This window comes from Nicotiana tabacum, chromosome 20, assembly GCF_000715075.1.
Source record: "Nicotiana tabacum cultivar K326 chromosome 20, ASM71507v2, whole genome shotgun sequence".
NCBI lineage: Eukaryota > Viridiplantae > Streptophyta > Magnoliopsida > Solanales > Solanaceae > Nicotiana > Nicotiana tabacum.
In genome coordinates this window covers 12,633,009-12,651,293 of record NC_134099.1, presented here as the reverse complement: position 1 = coordinate 12,651,293, position 18,285 = coordinate 12,633,009, and the positions used below count along the sequence as shown (strand labels likewise).

At 36.7% G+C, this 18,285-nt stretch overlaps 3 protein-coding genes across 5 annotated transcripts; 1 reads left to right on the top strand and 2 right to left on the bottom strand.

The window, feature by feature from the left end:
* The first annotated feature begins 624 nt into the window (after positions 1-624).
* Positions 625-3,275, top strand: LOC107783941 (uncharacterized). Its single transcript, XM_016604965.2, has 2 exons — positions 625-1,123; positions 2,332-3,275. The coding sequence occupies exons 1-2, from the start codon at positions 719-721 to the stop codon at positions 2,824-2,826; spliced, it is 900 nt and encodes a 299-aa protein (XP_016460451.1). The 5' UTR covers positions 625-718; the 3' UTR covers positions 2,827-3,275.
* An 840-nt stretch (positions 3,276-4,115) lies between these two features.
* Positions 4,116-9,867, bottom strand: LOC107783939 (ruBisCO large subunit-binding protein subunit beta, chloroplastic). Of its 3 annotated transcripts, none has more exons than XM_075241031.1 (14): positions 9,586-9,867; positions 9,382-9,507; positions 8,343-8,480; positions 8,162-8,257; positions 7,766-8,008; positions 7,451-7,685; positions 6,955-7,124; positions 6,668-6,745; positions 6,503-6,574; positions 6,022-6,126; positions 5,719-5,898; positions 5,513-5,605; positions 4,931-5,057; positions 4,116-4,808 (listed from the first exon to the last, which is right to left on the bottom strand). In XM_075241031.1, the coding sequence occupies exons 1-14, from the start codon at positions 9,739-9,741 to the stop codon at positions 4,702-4,704; spliced, it is 1,926 nt and encodes a 641-aa protein (XP_075097132.1). In that variant the 5' UTR covers positions 9,742-9,867; the 3' UTR covers positions 4,116-4,701. The 3 variants fall into 3 exon arrangements, with proteins under 3 accessions (XP_075097132.1, XP_016460449.1, XP_075097134.1); XM_016604963.2 differs by having other exon boundaries at positions 5,719-5,811; XM_075241033.1 differs by having other exon boundaries at positions 9,382-9,503; positions 9,586-9,717.
* Positions 9,868-13,548: 3,681 nt separating this feature from the next.
* Positions 13,549-14,445, bottom strand: LOC107783938 (basic leucine zipper 43-like). The gene has a single exon (XM_016604962.2). It carries the CDS (start codon positions 14,268-14,270, stop codon positions 13,677-13,679), a length of 594 nt encoding a protein of 197 aa, XP_016460448.1. The 5' UTR covers positions 14,271-14,445; the 3' UTR covers positions 13,549-13,676.
* Positions 14,446-18,285: the final 3,840 nt, after the last annotated feature.

Here is an 18,285-nt window from a genome sequence, read left to right as displayed (position 1 = left end):
TTATGATTTTATTAAAATTTCTTCTTTTAATAAAAGTGGTAGACGTGGCAGTACCAAAAAAATCTTGATAATAACTAATAAGCGATCAACCAGATATCACATATGCGATCATATAAACAATATATGAGCAAGTTTTAGATAATATACATACGATCTATAGTTTCACCGGGATCTTCCACTTTTAAATAATTATCCTACTAATAAGCGATTAACCTGAGATTACTTAGACGATCATAAATAATACATGGACGGGTTTTAGATAACACATACTATGTGATCTATGATTTCATCAAGATTTTTTTTTTCTATTAAAAAATTATTCTGATAATAACGAATAAGCAATCAACCAGAAAACACTTAGACGATAAAAAAAATACATGAACGATTTTTAGATAACACATAGGTGACCTATGAAAACCTATTTGAAGAATTAACCCAAATAGCTGTCCACCTAATTTCTTAAACTAAAAAAAATCGACAAATATAGGATATATATAAAATTCATGTATAATATGCATATAATAGTATATAATTAATATATAATTTATATATACCAACTAAAAAAATAAACAATGTAAACTACAGGTTATTTGTGTAACAATCCGAGAGGACACAAAACAAATAGATCGCCATTTCCAGCCACACAATAAAAGTTGAGGATAATTCTTGAAATTGATTAAAATTGAGCTCTCCCTTCTTTTAAAATTGATTAAAACGAATGAATTTGGCGGTGAGAGAGCTTACCGTTCCAGTGGTTCGAGCCTTAGCTTGGACGGCGAGGGAGAAGGAGTCCGAAGCAATACGACGTCGGAGAGCACTGAGAAGGTTTGATAATGAGTTAGAAAAGGGAAATTACAAGGCTGCTCTCTCTCATATGAAGCCCGGAGGCCTACTTGGCTTCGGCTCTGTTAAACTGGTGGTGCCTAAAAGAATACCAACACAAGAACTACATATGGATGATTCAGCGTCTTTTGAATCTTTACCTGACTCGATTTTGCGTTCAATCAAACATAGCATCGAGTTTGCTCTGTTAGATGAGGAGGTTTTATTGACGGGAATAGAAGATGATATGAGGAGTGAAAGTTATGATTCCCCTTACGAAGATCATCAAATGTGCTTGCAAGTAAGACTTTTTAATAATATGATGTTTTTTTGACTGAAGGAACAATGACAAGTTGCTATCAGTTTTCATTATCAGAATTCCAAATAGTGATTCATAAAGCAATATTCAGATGATCCAATTCACTGGCATGCTGAGATAAGGGCATAAGTGGTGCAACTTGCTTAATATAAATAAATATATTTGACATATTTTGGCATTGCCCACTGGCATAAAAGTTTTAATTCTTCTGTTAGTAGCTAGTATTGGGTGAGAGTTGATTAAGCATGACATGTCGCTACTTATTTTACTGAGGGCATGACCCTCGATATAAAGGTATGGAAGGGTAGTGGTTAAGCGGGCGTGTCTTATTTATATGCCGGTATGTAACACCCAAACATTAGACAGAATAACACATCGATAAAACACAAGAGGTATGCTGAGTATATAAGTTAACAAGCCTTAAATCCTAGTGACGTGTTTTAAACCCGTGAGGGCCTAGGCCCAGAGTGGACAATATCACTAGTGGGCTGTGCTGACTTTAAGAGTTTTTAAAAGATAAGTGCGATAGAAACTAGCTCGTGCGCTCTAGTTACCAAAATACTCACCAACGTCACCTGCGATTTCTGATAGAAACTAGCTCGTGCGCTCTAGTTACCAAAATACTCACCAACGTCACCTGCGATTCTGTAAAAACAAGGGAGACTCTGTCCGGTTTTCTATAAATTCCCGTTAAGGCTTGCTTTTGGATCCTACCCCTTAGCGCCGGTCATGGCCCTAAATTGGGTCGTGACACGGTTTCGTATTTTTATTTCTTCGTATTCGCATATTTCTTTTACTATGTGTTGTTTCTTTCGCTTCGGTTATTATATCACCTTTGCTTGCTATGATTACTACTTGTTGTTTCTCCTTCCTTTTTAGTTTTTTTCCTCCTAAGCCGGGGATATATAGGAAACAACCTCTCTACCTTCGTAAGGTAGGGGTAAGGTCTGCGTACACTCTATCCTCCCCCGTCCTCACTTTGTAGGATTTCACTGAGTTTGCTGTTGTTGTTAGTAGCTAGTTTTTTGCACGCTTGAATCTCAAATACATGCCAAGTCACAGTGTTAGACAGTAAGTTATCTCGAATCTTGCTCTTTCTACATTCAATGTTTGGTATTGTTTGTTATACAGATTATAAATGATGGAGCTCTTACAATATAGCTTTAGCTTAGGAGGTGTACTTTTTGCAGCATGAGGCTGGGCATTTTCTTGTTGGTTACTTGGTCGGTGTCTTACCAAGAAGTTATCAAGTACCTAGTGTAGAAGATATTATACAGGACAAGTTTGCTCAAGGAAATGTGCAGTTTCTTGGCTTTGAATTTCTCAAACAAGTTGACATTGATACTATATCTAGCAACAAGTTTACCCAAGGCAAGGAAATCAAGGCCAAAATCTCATCCCGGACTTTGAACAAGTTTTTGTGTGTGATACTGGGAGGGTTAGTAGCGGAGCACCTGGTATTTGGATACTCAGAATTACTTCACTCAGATGTTCAACAGCTGGACAGAGTGCTAAGATGGTTGTGCTTCAATGAAAATGAAGCTGACTTTGTGGTTAGATGGGCTGTAATTACCACTTTGTCATTATTAAGTCATCATCACGAGGCTCGATCAAGACTAGCAGAGGCCATGAACTCGAGAAGATCCATTGGCTATTGTATTGATGCGATAGAGAGTGCTCTGTGAGGCCATGAGGATTAGTCAGCAACCTAAACAAGCCACGAGGCTCGATCAAGACTAGCAGAGGCCATGAACTCGAGAAGATCCATTGGCTATTGTATTGATGCGATAGAGAGTGCTCTGTGAGGCCATGAGGATTAGTCAACAACCTAAACAAGCCACCTATGTAGCTCGGACTCTCCAAAGATGTTGCTGGGTGCGTGTCGGATCCTTCAAAAGTAATGTATTTTTGGAGGATCCGACACAGGTGTGAGAACATTTTGAAAAGTACGACTAACATAGCACCACTGCATATCATTTTTAAGAGAAGGAAAAGTGAGGTCCAATGGTCTAGAACAGAAGACCAGCTTATTGAATGTTTGGAGTTCTTCTTGGTCAAGAGTTGTTTAAAATAAAAGGAGAAGATCCTCCTGTTTCAAGTTTGAAATAGTTTTCCTTCGTGTTAAGCTGAATTGGAGAAATTCGTTGTGTTTCTTATTTTTTTCATCAATCAGAGACTTTTGGACTTTAATTTTTAAAAAATTAGGCGATCTATGATTTCATCGTGATTTCCCACTTTATAGAAATGATTCTGGCAATAGCTAATAAGCGATCAACCGGAGATCACTTAAGTAATCATAAATAATATATGGGCAAATTTTAGATAATTCATAAGCGATTTATGAATTCACTAAGATCTTCCACTTTATAAAGAAATGATCATGGTAATAACTAATAAAAATGATCAATTGAAGATCACTTAGGCGATCATGAATAATATGTCGGCAATTTTTGAATAACATATATGCAATCTATGATTTTACCCGGATCTCCCATTTTACAAAATAACGATCCTGATAATAACTAATAAGTTATCAATTGGAGATCACTTATGCGACCATAAATAATACAGGGAGATCTTTAGATAAGACATAGGCGATCAATGATTCATTAGGATCACTTACTTTATAAAAAATGATCCTTATAGTAACTAATAAGCGATCAACTGGAGATCACTTAGGTTATCATAAAAAAATACATGATGATCTTTAGATAAAACACACTCAGATATATGAGATCACGAGGATCTTGCATTTTATAAAACGATCCTGAAAATAACTCATAATCAATCAACCGGAGATCATTTAGGCAATCAGAAATAATACATGGGCGATTTTTAGATAACACATAAGTGATCTATGATTTAACAAGAATCCCCCACTTTATAAAGAAATGATCCTGGCAATAATAACTAATAAGTGATATACTTTTGTATATGAAAATTCAACAAGAAACATATACTACATGTTTGCATATCAAAGGTCAACAGGAGAACAGATCTTGGTAATGTTACATTGAATTAGTTTAGTAATACAAACATGTGTTTCTAGTGATCTGAGCAGAACAACATATGTGAAAAAAAAAATACTATATCCAGCTATTAAACTGATTGCTCGTACACAATCCACATTCATTGTCATGGATCGCTCTTTCATCAGTTGTTTCAGAAATTTGGTTGGCATACATATTAGATACTTACAAATATTTCCTCAAAATGCATTTCCCTTTCATGCAATGAGCTTAAGCAAGGCATCTAACATGTATAACTGCTACTCAAGCATAATCCTGTAAGCGCGATTTGACTTTTTGAGAATCCAGAAGGAATGTGTCATTTGATGGAAAAGCCATCAATCTATTTCTTTAAAGCTGAGTTTTTTAGCAATCATTGCAGAACTCTTTTCAGAAGTTGGCATCTTATGACGAGCAAAATAATTAGCCATCTCATTTAGTCTGCACTAACGACCACTTGCCAGTGGCGGAACCACCTTGGTCCATGGGGTGTCGTCTCCTACACTGGAAAATTGCACTGTGTAGCTAGATTATTTTTTTTGTGTGTATGTACTATATTGTTGAATTCCCTTGTATTCTTTGTGTGCTATTCTTTATATTTTGACTTCCCTTAGTGAAAATTCTGGCCCCACCACCTGTGAGATCAGTGAGCCTTGAACCTGCAAATCATTTATGTGATAAAAACATCAGATTTGAGAGTTATATTTTTCAAATCAGACCGCACACAGATGGAAAGAGGCTTTTAGACGATTCACTTATTTATTTTTGTTGATAAAGGTACCTGAAGTTGGCATTGGTGGTCTTCTCATGTGTTGGGATACTGGTTCGGGGATGTCAATAACAACAGCATCAGATATTAGGAAAGTCTTCGCAACTGCTGCTGCATGCTCTAGGCAACATCTAACAACCTGTTTCATACATTAGTTAGTTAAGATGTTGAAGAAATCTACAGTGCACTAACAGTACAAAGCTTGTTTACCATCTAGTAAAAACTGATCAATAGAGGAGTTCCGGACTATGTTTTGGTAACAGAGTTGTGTTTTAGTATCAGTTATATAACTGGACTATGGGTTCAAGCCGTGTAAATAGCCTCTTGCAGAAATACAGGGTAAGGATGCGCATGCTAGACCATTATGGTCCGGCCCTTCCCCGACCCTACGCATAAGGGGGAGTTTATTGCACCGGGCTGCCTTTTTTTTGATTGTCGTGGAGAAGACTCAGACATTGCAGGCAAGCTTACAGATAAAGTTCAAGAAGTTTTTCAAGATTTCTTCACCTACCATACTACAAGATATAATTTGCTGGAGAATGTGGAAGTCGAGGACGTTTCCCCTTCACATTGGACAAAAATCAATTATCTTACCTTTGCAGGATCCAAAATTTTGGCAGCCATCAAATCTTCATATCTATCTCTTGCAGCATTATATCCATATTTCATGTGATCGACTGACAAAATCTGCACGTGTTAAAGATTTAGGTTAACCACCAGATGATGTATTCTCCTTTTGAGTTTAGTAACTTTATTGGATGAAACAAACTTTACAAAAATGACACAACATTCAAATCTACCTTCTCTACAACTATGTTCCCATTTACACCAGCATTCTTTGCTATCTGTTTTGCAGGATATGCTAGTGCTCTTTTAACAATATCAGCCCCTATCTGCGAGTAGTTCGAGGAAACTGTCAGTCTTGGGATCAGATAAGCAAAAGCAGCATCAGTTGGAGAAAACAAAAACACAAAATCCTCCTGACGAAAAGCAAACAGAAACTGAGAAGTGAGTTAGTTTAACAAAAAGAACATTGCTTTCTGAAAATCAAACTGAATAATAACCTCTGGACTATGTTCCTTTACTATAACGTAGTAACTAACCTTCTGATCGTCATTGTCTAGCATTTCTTTGATAGCATCCACCTTTAACGATAGTCTCAGAAGACAACAGCCACCACCCACTACTACTCCTTCCTCAGTAGCTGCCTGAGCAGGCAAAGTAGAGAAACTTACTGCTTTGAAGAATTATCTCCCTAAGAAATATTTGATAGCAGCCCTAAGAATAGGATTAGATATAAGACAAATTAATCGAATTTATCCTACTAGAGTGGAAAAAATCCCAGGAGTGAGACTTCTCACCCTGAATAAGGTGAGAAGCTACAGGTTTTGAACAGAATTTCTCCTTTACTTATTTTAGAGCTGATTGCTGTTTTGAGATTAAAAACGTTATTATATAAAGTAATCGGAATGAAAAGTGGCTATGGTTGTGCATGATACTACAAATAGTACACAGATTTGTTTTCTTTATCAGATCATGTATAATCAACCATGACTTTTAAGTACTGGGAAAACAGGTAATTACCCTTGCTGCATTGAGAGCATCCTCAATCCTTAGTTGTTTGTCTTTCAACTCAACCTGTGTTTGTGCTCCCACCTACATCTCAACTTATAGAATCAAATATACTGTGGGTATCCAAAATGTTTTAATAGATTGAAAAGATGCTGGGGGAGATAGATCTTTTGTTACCTGAATGATGGCAATACCACCAGATAATCTTGCAATTCTTTCATTCAAGATTTTCTTTTGGAAATTTTCTTCTGTGTTCTGCAAAATCAAATGACTTATCAACTAAACAGCCATTTAACTCCACTACATTCTGCAAGTTTTGTATGCTGACCAATTTCTGGAACATCACTCAAGCTGTATATTTGCAAATTGATGAGGTATTCATGTGTGTCAATTAGCTCTGATACTACTATTAAGTCCATCCTTAAAATTTGTGAATTTATCAGATGTAACCGTAGATGACACACCTCAACAAGCTTTTGTATCTGAGTAACCCTCCTCATAACAGCCGCTCGAGTATTTCCATCAGTAACGATCAATGTGGAGTCCTTAGTAATCACCACCTTTGAAGCAGTTCCTAGCAAGTCCTTATGGGCATTTTCAAGAGTCAATCCCATGTCGTCTCTGATCACAGTTCCTGCAGAGACATGATGAATTAAGTATGTCGATATTAAAAAAAGTTTAAGAAGTGTAATATTGCAAAGATTCATATAGTTCGGTTGGTTCATCCATGAAGAAGAATGAAGCTTTCAGCCATAATATCTCTTCATAAACCATGAAGAGAAATGAGGTAGCAGACATAACAACGACAACAACAATAACAACAACAAATCCAGTGTAATCTCACAAGTAGGGTCTGGGGAGGGTAGTATGTACGCAGACCTTACCCCTACCTTGAAGGTAGAGAGGCTCCGATAGACATAACCAACTATAATTTCTGTTTTACTATGCATATTTCACTACCTCCAGTCAAGATAGCGATGTCATCTAAGCAATGGCTTTTGCGCTCCCCAAAAGATGGAGCTTTTATAGCAGCTACCTTTAGGACACCCCTGAGTTTGTTCCTAATTACTGGAGCCAAAGCATCCTGCTCAATGCCCTCTGCAACTATCAAAACCGGGTATTTCTCCTTTACTGCATTTTCCAAAATTTTTACCAACTCCTTCGGGTTTGTAATTTTTTTATCAACCAAAAGCAACTGCAACAAAAAAAGAAAAAATTCCCTTATAAATACCTGATATACAACAGGCACTAGCACTTAACAGAAGCAGTCGCTACCTTACAATTGTGAAGCTCCACAATCCTCTTTCGTCGATCAGTTACAAAATAAGGTGACAAATAACCACGATCAAACTGCATTCCTTCTACGACTTCTAGACTGGTTTCAGTATTGTTCCCTTTCTCAATTGCGACAACACCTTTTTTTCCAACCTGCTTAAGAGCTTCCGAAATCATGTTTCCAATGGCATAATCATTGCCAGCACTAACAGCAGCAACATCTTTCAGCTGGTGATCCTCAACCTGCACGGTTTGATCATTGTTAACAGACATGTAGAAGATAGTACATCCTCATACATCTTGAATTAGAAAGCTGATTTTAAGCATATTCTTGCCTAGACAAATCTGTTTCTCCGTCGAGATCAAAAAGGGAAAGTAATTTGTCCTTCCTCATACCTCTCTAGACATCAACTTGAGCTCAGAAACGAGGGCTTTAGCAGTTTTCTCAATTCCACGAGACACTTGGACAACATTTGCGCCCATTGCAGTAACCTAGAGAAAGATAATAAGTAATCACCATTTATACCAGAAATAACTGAAACATGAAAGCAGTCTAGGTTATTCCATTCTATTCAACCTTGACACCTTCAGCAATCAGACCCCGAGCAAGCACTATAGATGTTGTGCAACCATCGCCAGCAAGGTTATTGGTCTTGGCACCGGCTTCCCTAACCAATTTTACTCCAACATTTTCCAAAGGATCCTCCAGCTGAATCTGTGCTGAAAACAATGGGTATATTCAGTACATAATAGTCAGGTGGAGAAGTAAAAATATGCACCACTAGTCCGTCGAATTCGAAAGTAAGTTGAATTAGAGAAGCTCAAAACCGGACTTTACAGCTAAATTTACTATTGAAAACACTTTTAGCTATCTTCAATCAGCATTCAAAAATACCTATGTACAGTTACTACATGGATATACTTGGTACAATTTGTTTACAACTTTTTTGCTTATATACCTGGTTTATATTGTAATATAAATAGGCCTATGTGCATCACACCATTAAAAAAATAAAAAATAAAAGGAGAGGACAATTAACTAAGAGTTTCCCTATTAAGTTCCAGAAATGACAAAACTAAAATTGGTGGAGAAAGCAGTAGGAGAATGGAAGAAGCAACAACTGTAGGCTAGGCCCCAGAAAATGTCAAGAGAAGACATGACACATTGAAATTCAAACAAACAACAATAGTAACTTCCACTATGCAGAATGAAATGATCTTTTAAGATGGCACACCTTCTATATCTCCATCGGCTAGAAGACAATTAAAACCCTGAATACCATAGGCCCATCAAATGTAAGCATATATCTATCAGGGGCAGAGGCGGAGCTAGGATTTGAACCTTATAGGTTCAGGATTATAATCTTGATTTGTTAATACAAATATAAAGTTACTGGATTCGGCCGAACCCGCAACCAACACTATGGCTCCACCCCTGATCAGGGGCATAGCTACACATGTTGAAGGGTGGTCTGTTCCGAATATCCTTCGCCAGAAAATAATACTATATTTAATTCAAACATTACTTCTCATACATATATATTAAATCTTGAATACTCTTAGCAAAATTTCTGGCTTCGCTACTAATAACAATGTTGTTAATGCTTATAATGTACCTCTTTAAGAACAGTTTCACCATCATTAACAATCTTGGGAGGACCATACTTATTTCCAAGCACTACATTCCTTCCTTTTGGACCCATTGTCACTCCAACCAACTCTGCTACCAAATCCACACCTGCCTGCACAATAATTTCACCCAAGTCAAAATCTTGAAAATCAACAAAAATATAGCCAAAAAAAAAAGAACACATAATGACCAGAAGTTTCTTTGTTGTAGAACCATCATGGTTAAAGTACAATTCTTTAGCCATAGCTCTTGTGTTCAACATAGAACCAGACACCCTTTTAGAAATTCTGTGTACTGAACCATTTTTCAAAGTAATTGCAGGTAAATGATTCAAAGAACAACTCATATTTTTTTTTTAAACTTTTTGCTGAAGTTTCAATTATGCTACTAAAGGGTTACTGACTAGGGGATAAGAAAAGAGATTAACTGAAAATATCTGTCACAAAAAAAAATCTGTTCTTTTTGGCGCTATTCCACTTCAGATGCTTCAAATTCTGAGCTAAAAATGGAATTCTGGGCCTGTAATTTTGTGGCCCAAAATAAAGAAAGTTAAAGGCCCATATGGTTTTGTAATTCTCTTCTCCTTAGTTACCATTTTGTGTATGATAACTCTCCTTTTTCATTTTTTTTCTCCAGCATTTATTTTTTATTTTTGTACGGTGAGGTATCATCATGAAATTGGCTAGCTTTACGTCATTTAGCCTTTTAGAAATAGAAAATATAACTTTTTATTTTATACTAGACGAAGTTAAATCATGACGAAGTTTCATACAGCTGACCCAACTTGTGGAGGCTTAGTTGTCCTGTTTTTATTTTTTAGGGGTTCATTTGATTTTACTGGGTCTTAAGTTGTGCCTTTTTTAGTTGATTTTTCAATTTTATGTCAAGGAATGAACGGATATCTAGTGCTTAATCTGTATTAAAAAGTGAATACTTTTATTTGGAATTTTCCTGGTTGGTTAATTTTTTTTTCTCTTTTGATTTTGGATAAGGAAGAGGATTGCATTGCTTTGTTGATCAGTTTAAAAATAGTCTTCATATGATGAAACCTTGGAATTGGACTAAGCCAATTAGTTTGAAATTGAGACGTTGTTTATTGATTGATTGAATTATTAGAGCAATGAATATGTAAGTAACTGCAATGCGGTAAAGTACAAGATTTGATGAATCAGTGCCAAATATAACAAAAATTAGATCAAAGGGATACCGACAAGGGGGAAATCTTTGAGGTTTTATGGCTAAAAAGGAAAGCTTTATCAAGAAAATATTTGGACATGCATACTATTACTAGGCATGAGCATTTGGATCGGATATCTGAGAATCCGAACCGATCCATTCTATTTGGATTTTCCGATTTCGGATATTCGGATCGGATTCGGATTGGTATAATTTTAATCCAGTCCGATCCCAAAATCCGAATTATATGGACATTTAAATATTAGACTTACATTTTAGGATTAAGTCTTCTCATTTCATTCGCCTCTTCTAAGTCTTACCTTTGTATCTCTCATTCTCGGTCTCTCCTTCCTATCAAGTTTTACCTTTGTATCTCTCATTCTCAGTCTCTCCTTCCCATCGACGGACAACGATGCCTCTCCCTTATTACACATTTGTGTGGAATATCAGTTTATTTTATTTTGCTATGAAACTTTTGTTTTGTCTATTGCTACGAAAGATATTTGTTGCCTTTCAATTTAATAGCATGGTGAATAGTAATAACCTTAAAAAGTGAAGTAACCAATTAGATTGTTAGTAGCCTTAATAAGGCGTACAATCCGATCCGAAAATTCGAAATATTTACCTAATCCAAACTTTAAAATCCGATCCGATCCAATTTAATTCGGATTCCGAAATCCGAATTTACAATCTGAAATATGCTAAATCCGATCCTATCCGATTGATGCACATCCCTAATGCATACAACTATAAGAATCGGAATGCAGTTTTGAGTCCAATATTGGGATAATGTAATAGCTGATCGCTGGATTATCCAGGTCAAGATGATATACAATCACTCAGCACTTCAACATCAAGTGTCACTAAATTTTGTGCTTCCTTAGCCACTTCGAGACGAGTTTGATAGTCCTTTTTGATTTCTTTTAAGAGGTTGAGTTTTTAGCTTCTCTTCTTGAGCCGAGGGTCTATTGAAAACAGCCTCTTTATCCGGGGTAAGGTCTGCGTACACACTACCTTCCGCAGACCTCACAGTATGGGATAATACTGGTATGTTGTTGTTGTTATTTTTAGCTTCTCCTTGGAAGTAATCCTTCTCTAGGCCTTAGATGTGATTAAAAGAGGAGGTACTATTTGATAGTAATATGATACTGTGATTGGTAGAAGTATTAGACACAGCAAAAATGAGTTGTAGATAACCATTTACTAGGTAAAATATTTGCTAGTCTGTTCATATCATGACAGGCATAAACGTCATGAAACAAGGTCACGTGCCCCAAATAGAGGAAATAGTATGTAACTTTGGCTTGTTAAAGATATCAGATGTGTCATTCTTGATCATGTGATCATGTTATACTGATCTTTTGCAGTTAGGTGCAACAGAGAGTCTTGTATATGTCATTTTACATTTGTCGTCAAAGTAATGGCGTCTTGAACCTTAATGAACATGAAGGTAACGAGTTGAGACATATTTTCTCTGCCATCTGAAACCTGTTAGTCTAAATTCTCAAGGTAGAACAAGGTCTACAAATGCTACTGTTCTGGAAATTTGTTTCTTTTAAAGAGATGAAGGCTCAACTAAATTGCTGTTGGCAGGTCATGTTCAGACCTACAGTTTTGTCCTTAAGCCACTTCGTCTCGCCCCTGCATCCGTTGACCCTCACTGAGCCATATAATGTACTAGCTGTAGCTTGCTTTGCTCCCTGCTATTCTACTATAATTAGTCGGTTTGACCAACAAAAGATAAAGTAGTTGGTATCTATTTGTGTCTTGACTTCTTGTTCTAGTGGAAATCCTAGAGAAAGTCCATCTTCTTGTTAACTGAACCCTGCACTGCAGGAGGGAACTGCAACATTAGGCTGCACCTCCAATTTCTATATACCTGTTACTTTGATGCTAGAATGGATCAATAAATCTGATAGGCAGTTTTTGATTTCTAGAAAGTTATGTGAGAGGACGTTGTCGGTGGAAAAATAAACATTTTTGGGAGATTATGAAACATAGACACGAATGCTTGTATTAGGGTAGGCTGTCTACAGCACATCCCATGGGGTGCGCCCCTTCCTCGGAACCCTACGTGAACGCGGGATGCCTTGTGCACCGGGCTGCCCAATTTATGATACATAGACATGAAGAGGGGAAGAAAGAGAATGTAAGGGAGTTTATGAAACATATGATTGAAAGAGTGGTCTCTTCTGTATGAACTGCACATTTGGATAGACCAGCTTGAGACCTGATAACCTCTTTCCTCAGACAAGTTAAAAACAGTAGTTTCTCATAGTGGATTTCCTTTTCAAGTTGTTTTTGCTTCTTATAGTAGTTCCTTAAATAATGAAGCACTATCAGCAGCAGTCTCCACTTCAGTTTGTCTCATTGTTTGTGCTAATGTGTGCAAAACAGGACTGATAATGGGGCCTCCCTTTTGCTGAGCTCAACTTACTGAGGCCACTCGCTGCATATGCTGTTCTCTTTTATCCATGAAGAAAAAAGAAAATGTTTATAGTGGTGCTTTCATTTTCTTTCCTCCCTTCCCCCACTCAATTATTTCTTGTTACCCTTCCTGTTAAGAGTTCTGGAGGATTTTGATATCAGATGATTGTTTTATGACTGATCTTAGTGGGGGTTCTCAAACTGGTCACTGAAGTAAAGGAATCATGGAAATCTTGATTTTGTTTATCATGGGCAAGCTACTGGTGATTTCATATTTTAAATAATCTTATCCAAACATAGAAGGGGAGCCTTCGCATAACTGATAAAGTTGTTGCCATGTGACTAGTAGATCACTGGTTCAAGTCGTGGAAATAGCCTCTTGCAGAAATACAGGATAAGACTGTCTACAATAGACCCTTATGGTCCGGCCCTTTTCCGGACCCCTACATAGCGGGAGCTTAGTGCACTAGCCTGTCCTTTTTTTATCCAAACACAGCTTATAGAATTATGCATGAAAACATTAATGATTTAACTAAGAGTAACATAATCCTAAGATGTTATTGGAAATTTAGATATATATGAAATGATGCTCATTTGCTGAAATAAAGACTCATTCCATTCATGTAAAACAAACAACATGAAGAAAATGATACAGAGAAAACAGCTCTCTTTCCCTTTTCAGTGAAGCAAATTTGTGCAAGGAGTGATGGATAGGTTTGATGATTCAGCTTTGAGATGAGCAGTGTTGCATGGAACATCGTCGAGGTCGAATAAATCAGGGAAAGGACTGTTAATTTGGAGATGTGTAAGCATCTGACGAAGGTCAGAAGCCTCTTGTTTTAACTCTGCATTTTCTTGAAGAACTCTTTCATGACAATCCGAGACTTGGTTTAACTTATCGATCAAATTATGATTCTCCGTCCTAAGACGAAGAACTTGAGACCATAGTTCATCAAGGTGTCTTTGTTTCCTCATCCTTGATCTTCTTGCTGATTCCCTATTAGATATCATCCTTCGCTTCTTTCTCTCGTCGATGATCCTAAGTTGCTGCTCGTCCGCTTCATCAGACGTAGAGTTACCGCTGATACAAGATGGTGGCATATTATTGAAGTCATGAACAGGAAGAGAGGTTGGATAATTTGGTAGATTGGTTAAGTATCTGCTGAACTGGAGTGATGGTAAATTGTTGTGCATGAAGTTGAAATCAAGAGGAAGAGGTGAAGTATTTTCAGAAGCAAAGTAGTGAATTGCTGCTGCTTCTGATGGAATCATAGTTAACTGTATATGAAAGGTAATAATTAAGTAATGGTAGTATAGTTTGAAGAGGCTTAAGTTTGAAGAGGCTTAAGTTTGAAGATAAAGCTGGAAATGTAGGAGAGCATTGGTTATGTAATGAAGGGTTTTTATAGGAGGAGAAGGCTTGAAAAGTGGGGCCAAGATTCAGCAACAACAGAGTTGAAACTGTAGCAGAGGAGCTTACATAAGCAGAAATCAGAACATCAATTTAGGAAGCAACATCAAAGAAAAGGCATCATGTATGCATGCTAGGTGAGTGGCATGTGTTGTGTGTGTGTATATATATATGATAGGTTCCATGATGCATCTCTATATGTATGCGCATGCATGTATGACCTTGCTTCAGTGTTATCAAAGGCGCGCTTTAAGCAAGCGCGCCTAAGCTTTGAAGTGAGGCTCAAAATATATTCAGTGTTTCGCCTCACTTAGCAGACGCTTTAGTGTTGTCATCAAGGCTCTAAGACATACTTTTTCTTGCCAATGAGAAGAGACGACACTAAACAATTTATGTTTCACTTTATCGCAATTTTTCTTCAATTTCTTTGTATATATGGTATGGTATTCATGCCTATAGATATTAGTCTTGGACTACACTTACATATTTCTAGTTTTTCTCGATTTGCGTCTTTCTTCAGTAAAGATCATGTTTTATTTACGCTTAAACCCCAAGTAGACCTTAGAATTTTTTTACGCTTTTCGCCTTTGATAACATTGTCTTGCTCACATTATTGGTGTTAAACATGGATAAAGCTGTAAGAGGATTGCTGTAGGTTGATAACCAAGGCAAAACTAGTCAATTTATGATTAATCTCACAATACTTTAGTTGAGTCCGACTTGAGTGGAATTGAGATATAGTTATCGTTTAGCACATATAATGCTTACAAAAAGACAACTTTATTATGCATATGTATATGGAGGAAGGGGATGAGAAACAGTAATTGAAAGTCAATTTTAGAAGAGATTATCCAATTTGAGAACAATATTCTAATAGCCAATCACATGCTATGATGGATGACGAAATCTAGGTCAATTATAAAGTTAGAAATTATTTAAAAGCATGTAATTGATCATTATTTAAATAATGATGAGTCGAAATCCACTTGAATTGAGGTAGAAGGGACCCATATATATGAGGAATTGTAATTGTCCATATTGTTTACTTTGCTACCTAAATGCTGGCGTCTTACCTTTTATCAATTGGCCATTAAAAATTTAAAACTGGGTTTTCCACAATACAACAACTGGTTTAATATATTATGAGCTTTTTTAGTATTTTACCTTTGGCTTGTTTTTTCATTCACTCCACCCCACCCCTCAATATTGTCTAGATGAGTGCATTGATTTTGTGGCTAAGTCATTCTTTATTGTTTATTAGCAAAAATCTGTGAAAATGGAAGATCAAGAATGGGCTTGCCCTTACCTTTCTCTGCAAAACACCTTTTCATTACTTTAGAGGAACCTTGGAGCAACGATAAAGTTGTCTTCTCGTGACTTATAGGTTTTGGGTTCGAGCCGTAGAATCAGTTATTGATGCTTGCATTACAATAGGCTGTCTATATCACACCTCTTAGGATGCGGCCCTTACTCGAACCCCTGCATGAATGTAGGATACTTCGTGCACCGAGATATCCTTTTATTTACGGCATAACTCGAATGACGTGGGCCTAACTCACACATCATGTGGCTTTCACCATTTTGAACTGGGGGCTTTCGACCATACTTCTTGGTGGGGTTTTCCCCTTTACTTTTATTAATTTTAACAATTTTTGAAGAGATAAAGGGGAATTTTATTCCATATGAAAACCATTAAATATGATTAGACGTTCACATGTACACAAGAATTAGTTTAGTGCAAATCAGTTGTCATTTACCTTTGGCTTGTTTTCTCATTCACTCCACCCCACCCCTCAAAATTAACGATGATAGGCTATAATTGCGTATTTTAGTCGCTTATTACACTCTAATTTACTGCACTTTAATTGAGTTTGAGCTTTAGTCGCTAGTGTTTTGCACTAAATATGTGTTTTATGCCTTGTAGGAGTGATTCCGATCTATGTAGGCGTTATGGAATGAATTCAAGTGATTTGGAGCTTTGAAGAGTGATTTGGAGCTTTGAAGTCTGAGTAAAAGCCCAAGACATTAAGCCGAGATCGTGTTCGGAGGTCGTGTACCAAGTCCTGATGTTAAAAGAGGACGAAATAAGTTCACTCTGAGAAAATTACACTGCCGCGCCGCATGGGACGTCGCAAGGCGCGACGCAGCGGTGTAAAATGCTGCCTGATGCGAAAAGTTGAGGCTGCTGATAAACTCCATTAGCGCATGCGGCGCGGCTGTACAAATTTCACAGAGCCGGAGTCCTATTTCGTGCAGGAGAAAGTGTTCTCGTCTGGGCCCAACCCTACTTGGTATATATACATGGAAAAACGTTATTTTGGAGATCTAACAGACTTTTAACACATCTTAGACCTAAGGAGACGTGGAGGAACATACACCACGCTTGGAGGAGGCTTCTAACTAGTTTTTCTTTTCTTCTCTTCCTTTAATTTCATAGTCCATTAGTTCTAGAGTTTTGGGTGCTACATGAACGTTGTAGTTTGAAGCTTGAATTGTTCTTATTATTTTATCATATTGGTTTATTTATTCAATCTTGCGCTTAATTATTTGATTGCTTGATCACCAATTGAATACTATCTACGAATCTAGGATTGAACTCGGGAGAGGGAATTCTAGATTGCATATAAGATTGAGTAGAGCAAGATCTTAACACATCTTAGACCTAAGGAGACGTGGAAGAACATACACCACGCTTAGAGGAGGCTTCTAACTAGTTTTTCTTTTCTTTTTTTCCTTTAATTTCATAGTCCATTAGTTCTAGAGTTTTGGGTGCTACATGAACGTTATAGTTTGAAGCTTGAATTGTTCTTATTATTTTATCATATTGGTTTATTTATTCAATCTTGCGCTTAATTATTTGATTGCTTGATCACCAATTGAATACTATCTACGAATCTAGGATTGAACTCGGGAGAGGGAATTCTAGATTGCATATAAGATTGAGTAGAACAAGATCTTAACTCTTAGGGAGGGAAGATTTGCGGTTAGGATAGGAATATACCTAATCGCCTTGCTTGGTTACTATACGGGAATTATTAATGCGTTCTTGTTAATTCTAATTCCATAGGAATATAGACGTTAGGTTAGCTTGAATAGGCGAGTTGGGGAGAAGGCTACGAGCAATATTAACCCTGTCAACCAATAAACCAGATAAATTAATTAGACGATTTAAGTGGAAAACTCAACGGGATTGTTAGCTAACCCATAGCTCTAGAATATTCACTCACATCAAATTCGTTTCTATAATTCGCCAACTTATTTTCTTTAATCTCTAAATTTATTACTTTAGATTAATTTTAGTTAAATATTCATACTTTAGGATTCGCTTGAATAGATTAATTGTTTGGTTTAATTTAGTTGATAGTTAATCACAAGTCCCTGTGGGTACGATATTTGGACTTACAATCCTATATTACTTGTCGACCACGTATACTTGCGTGTGTATTTGGGAGAAACAAGTTTTTGGCGCCATTGCCGGGGACTTAGAAATTAACTAGACTACTAGATTAGATTTTTACTATTTGTCTATTCAAGTTTTTTTTTAAATTTTATCTTAGGTTAATATTTACTATCTTTGTTAACATGACATCTTGGAATGATAATTGGTCGAATATTGGTTATTATTATTATGATGATCCTTGTCCATATTGTGGAGGACCTCACTAGTAGAAAAATTGTCAGAATGTTCCCGGGAGCGAGTTGTGCGCACAATCTCAATTATTTGAATGGAATATTTGTAATATATGTGGTGGTCAAGATGGCCATTGGGATGGTTGTCCTAATTCTTGTTATCTTTCTCAGAGTTCTTATTATAATGTTTCTAATAATGTTTATGAGTTTGATAGGAGCATGAAAGTGGAGGATATGGAAAGCATG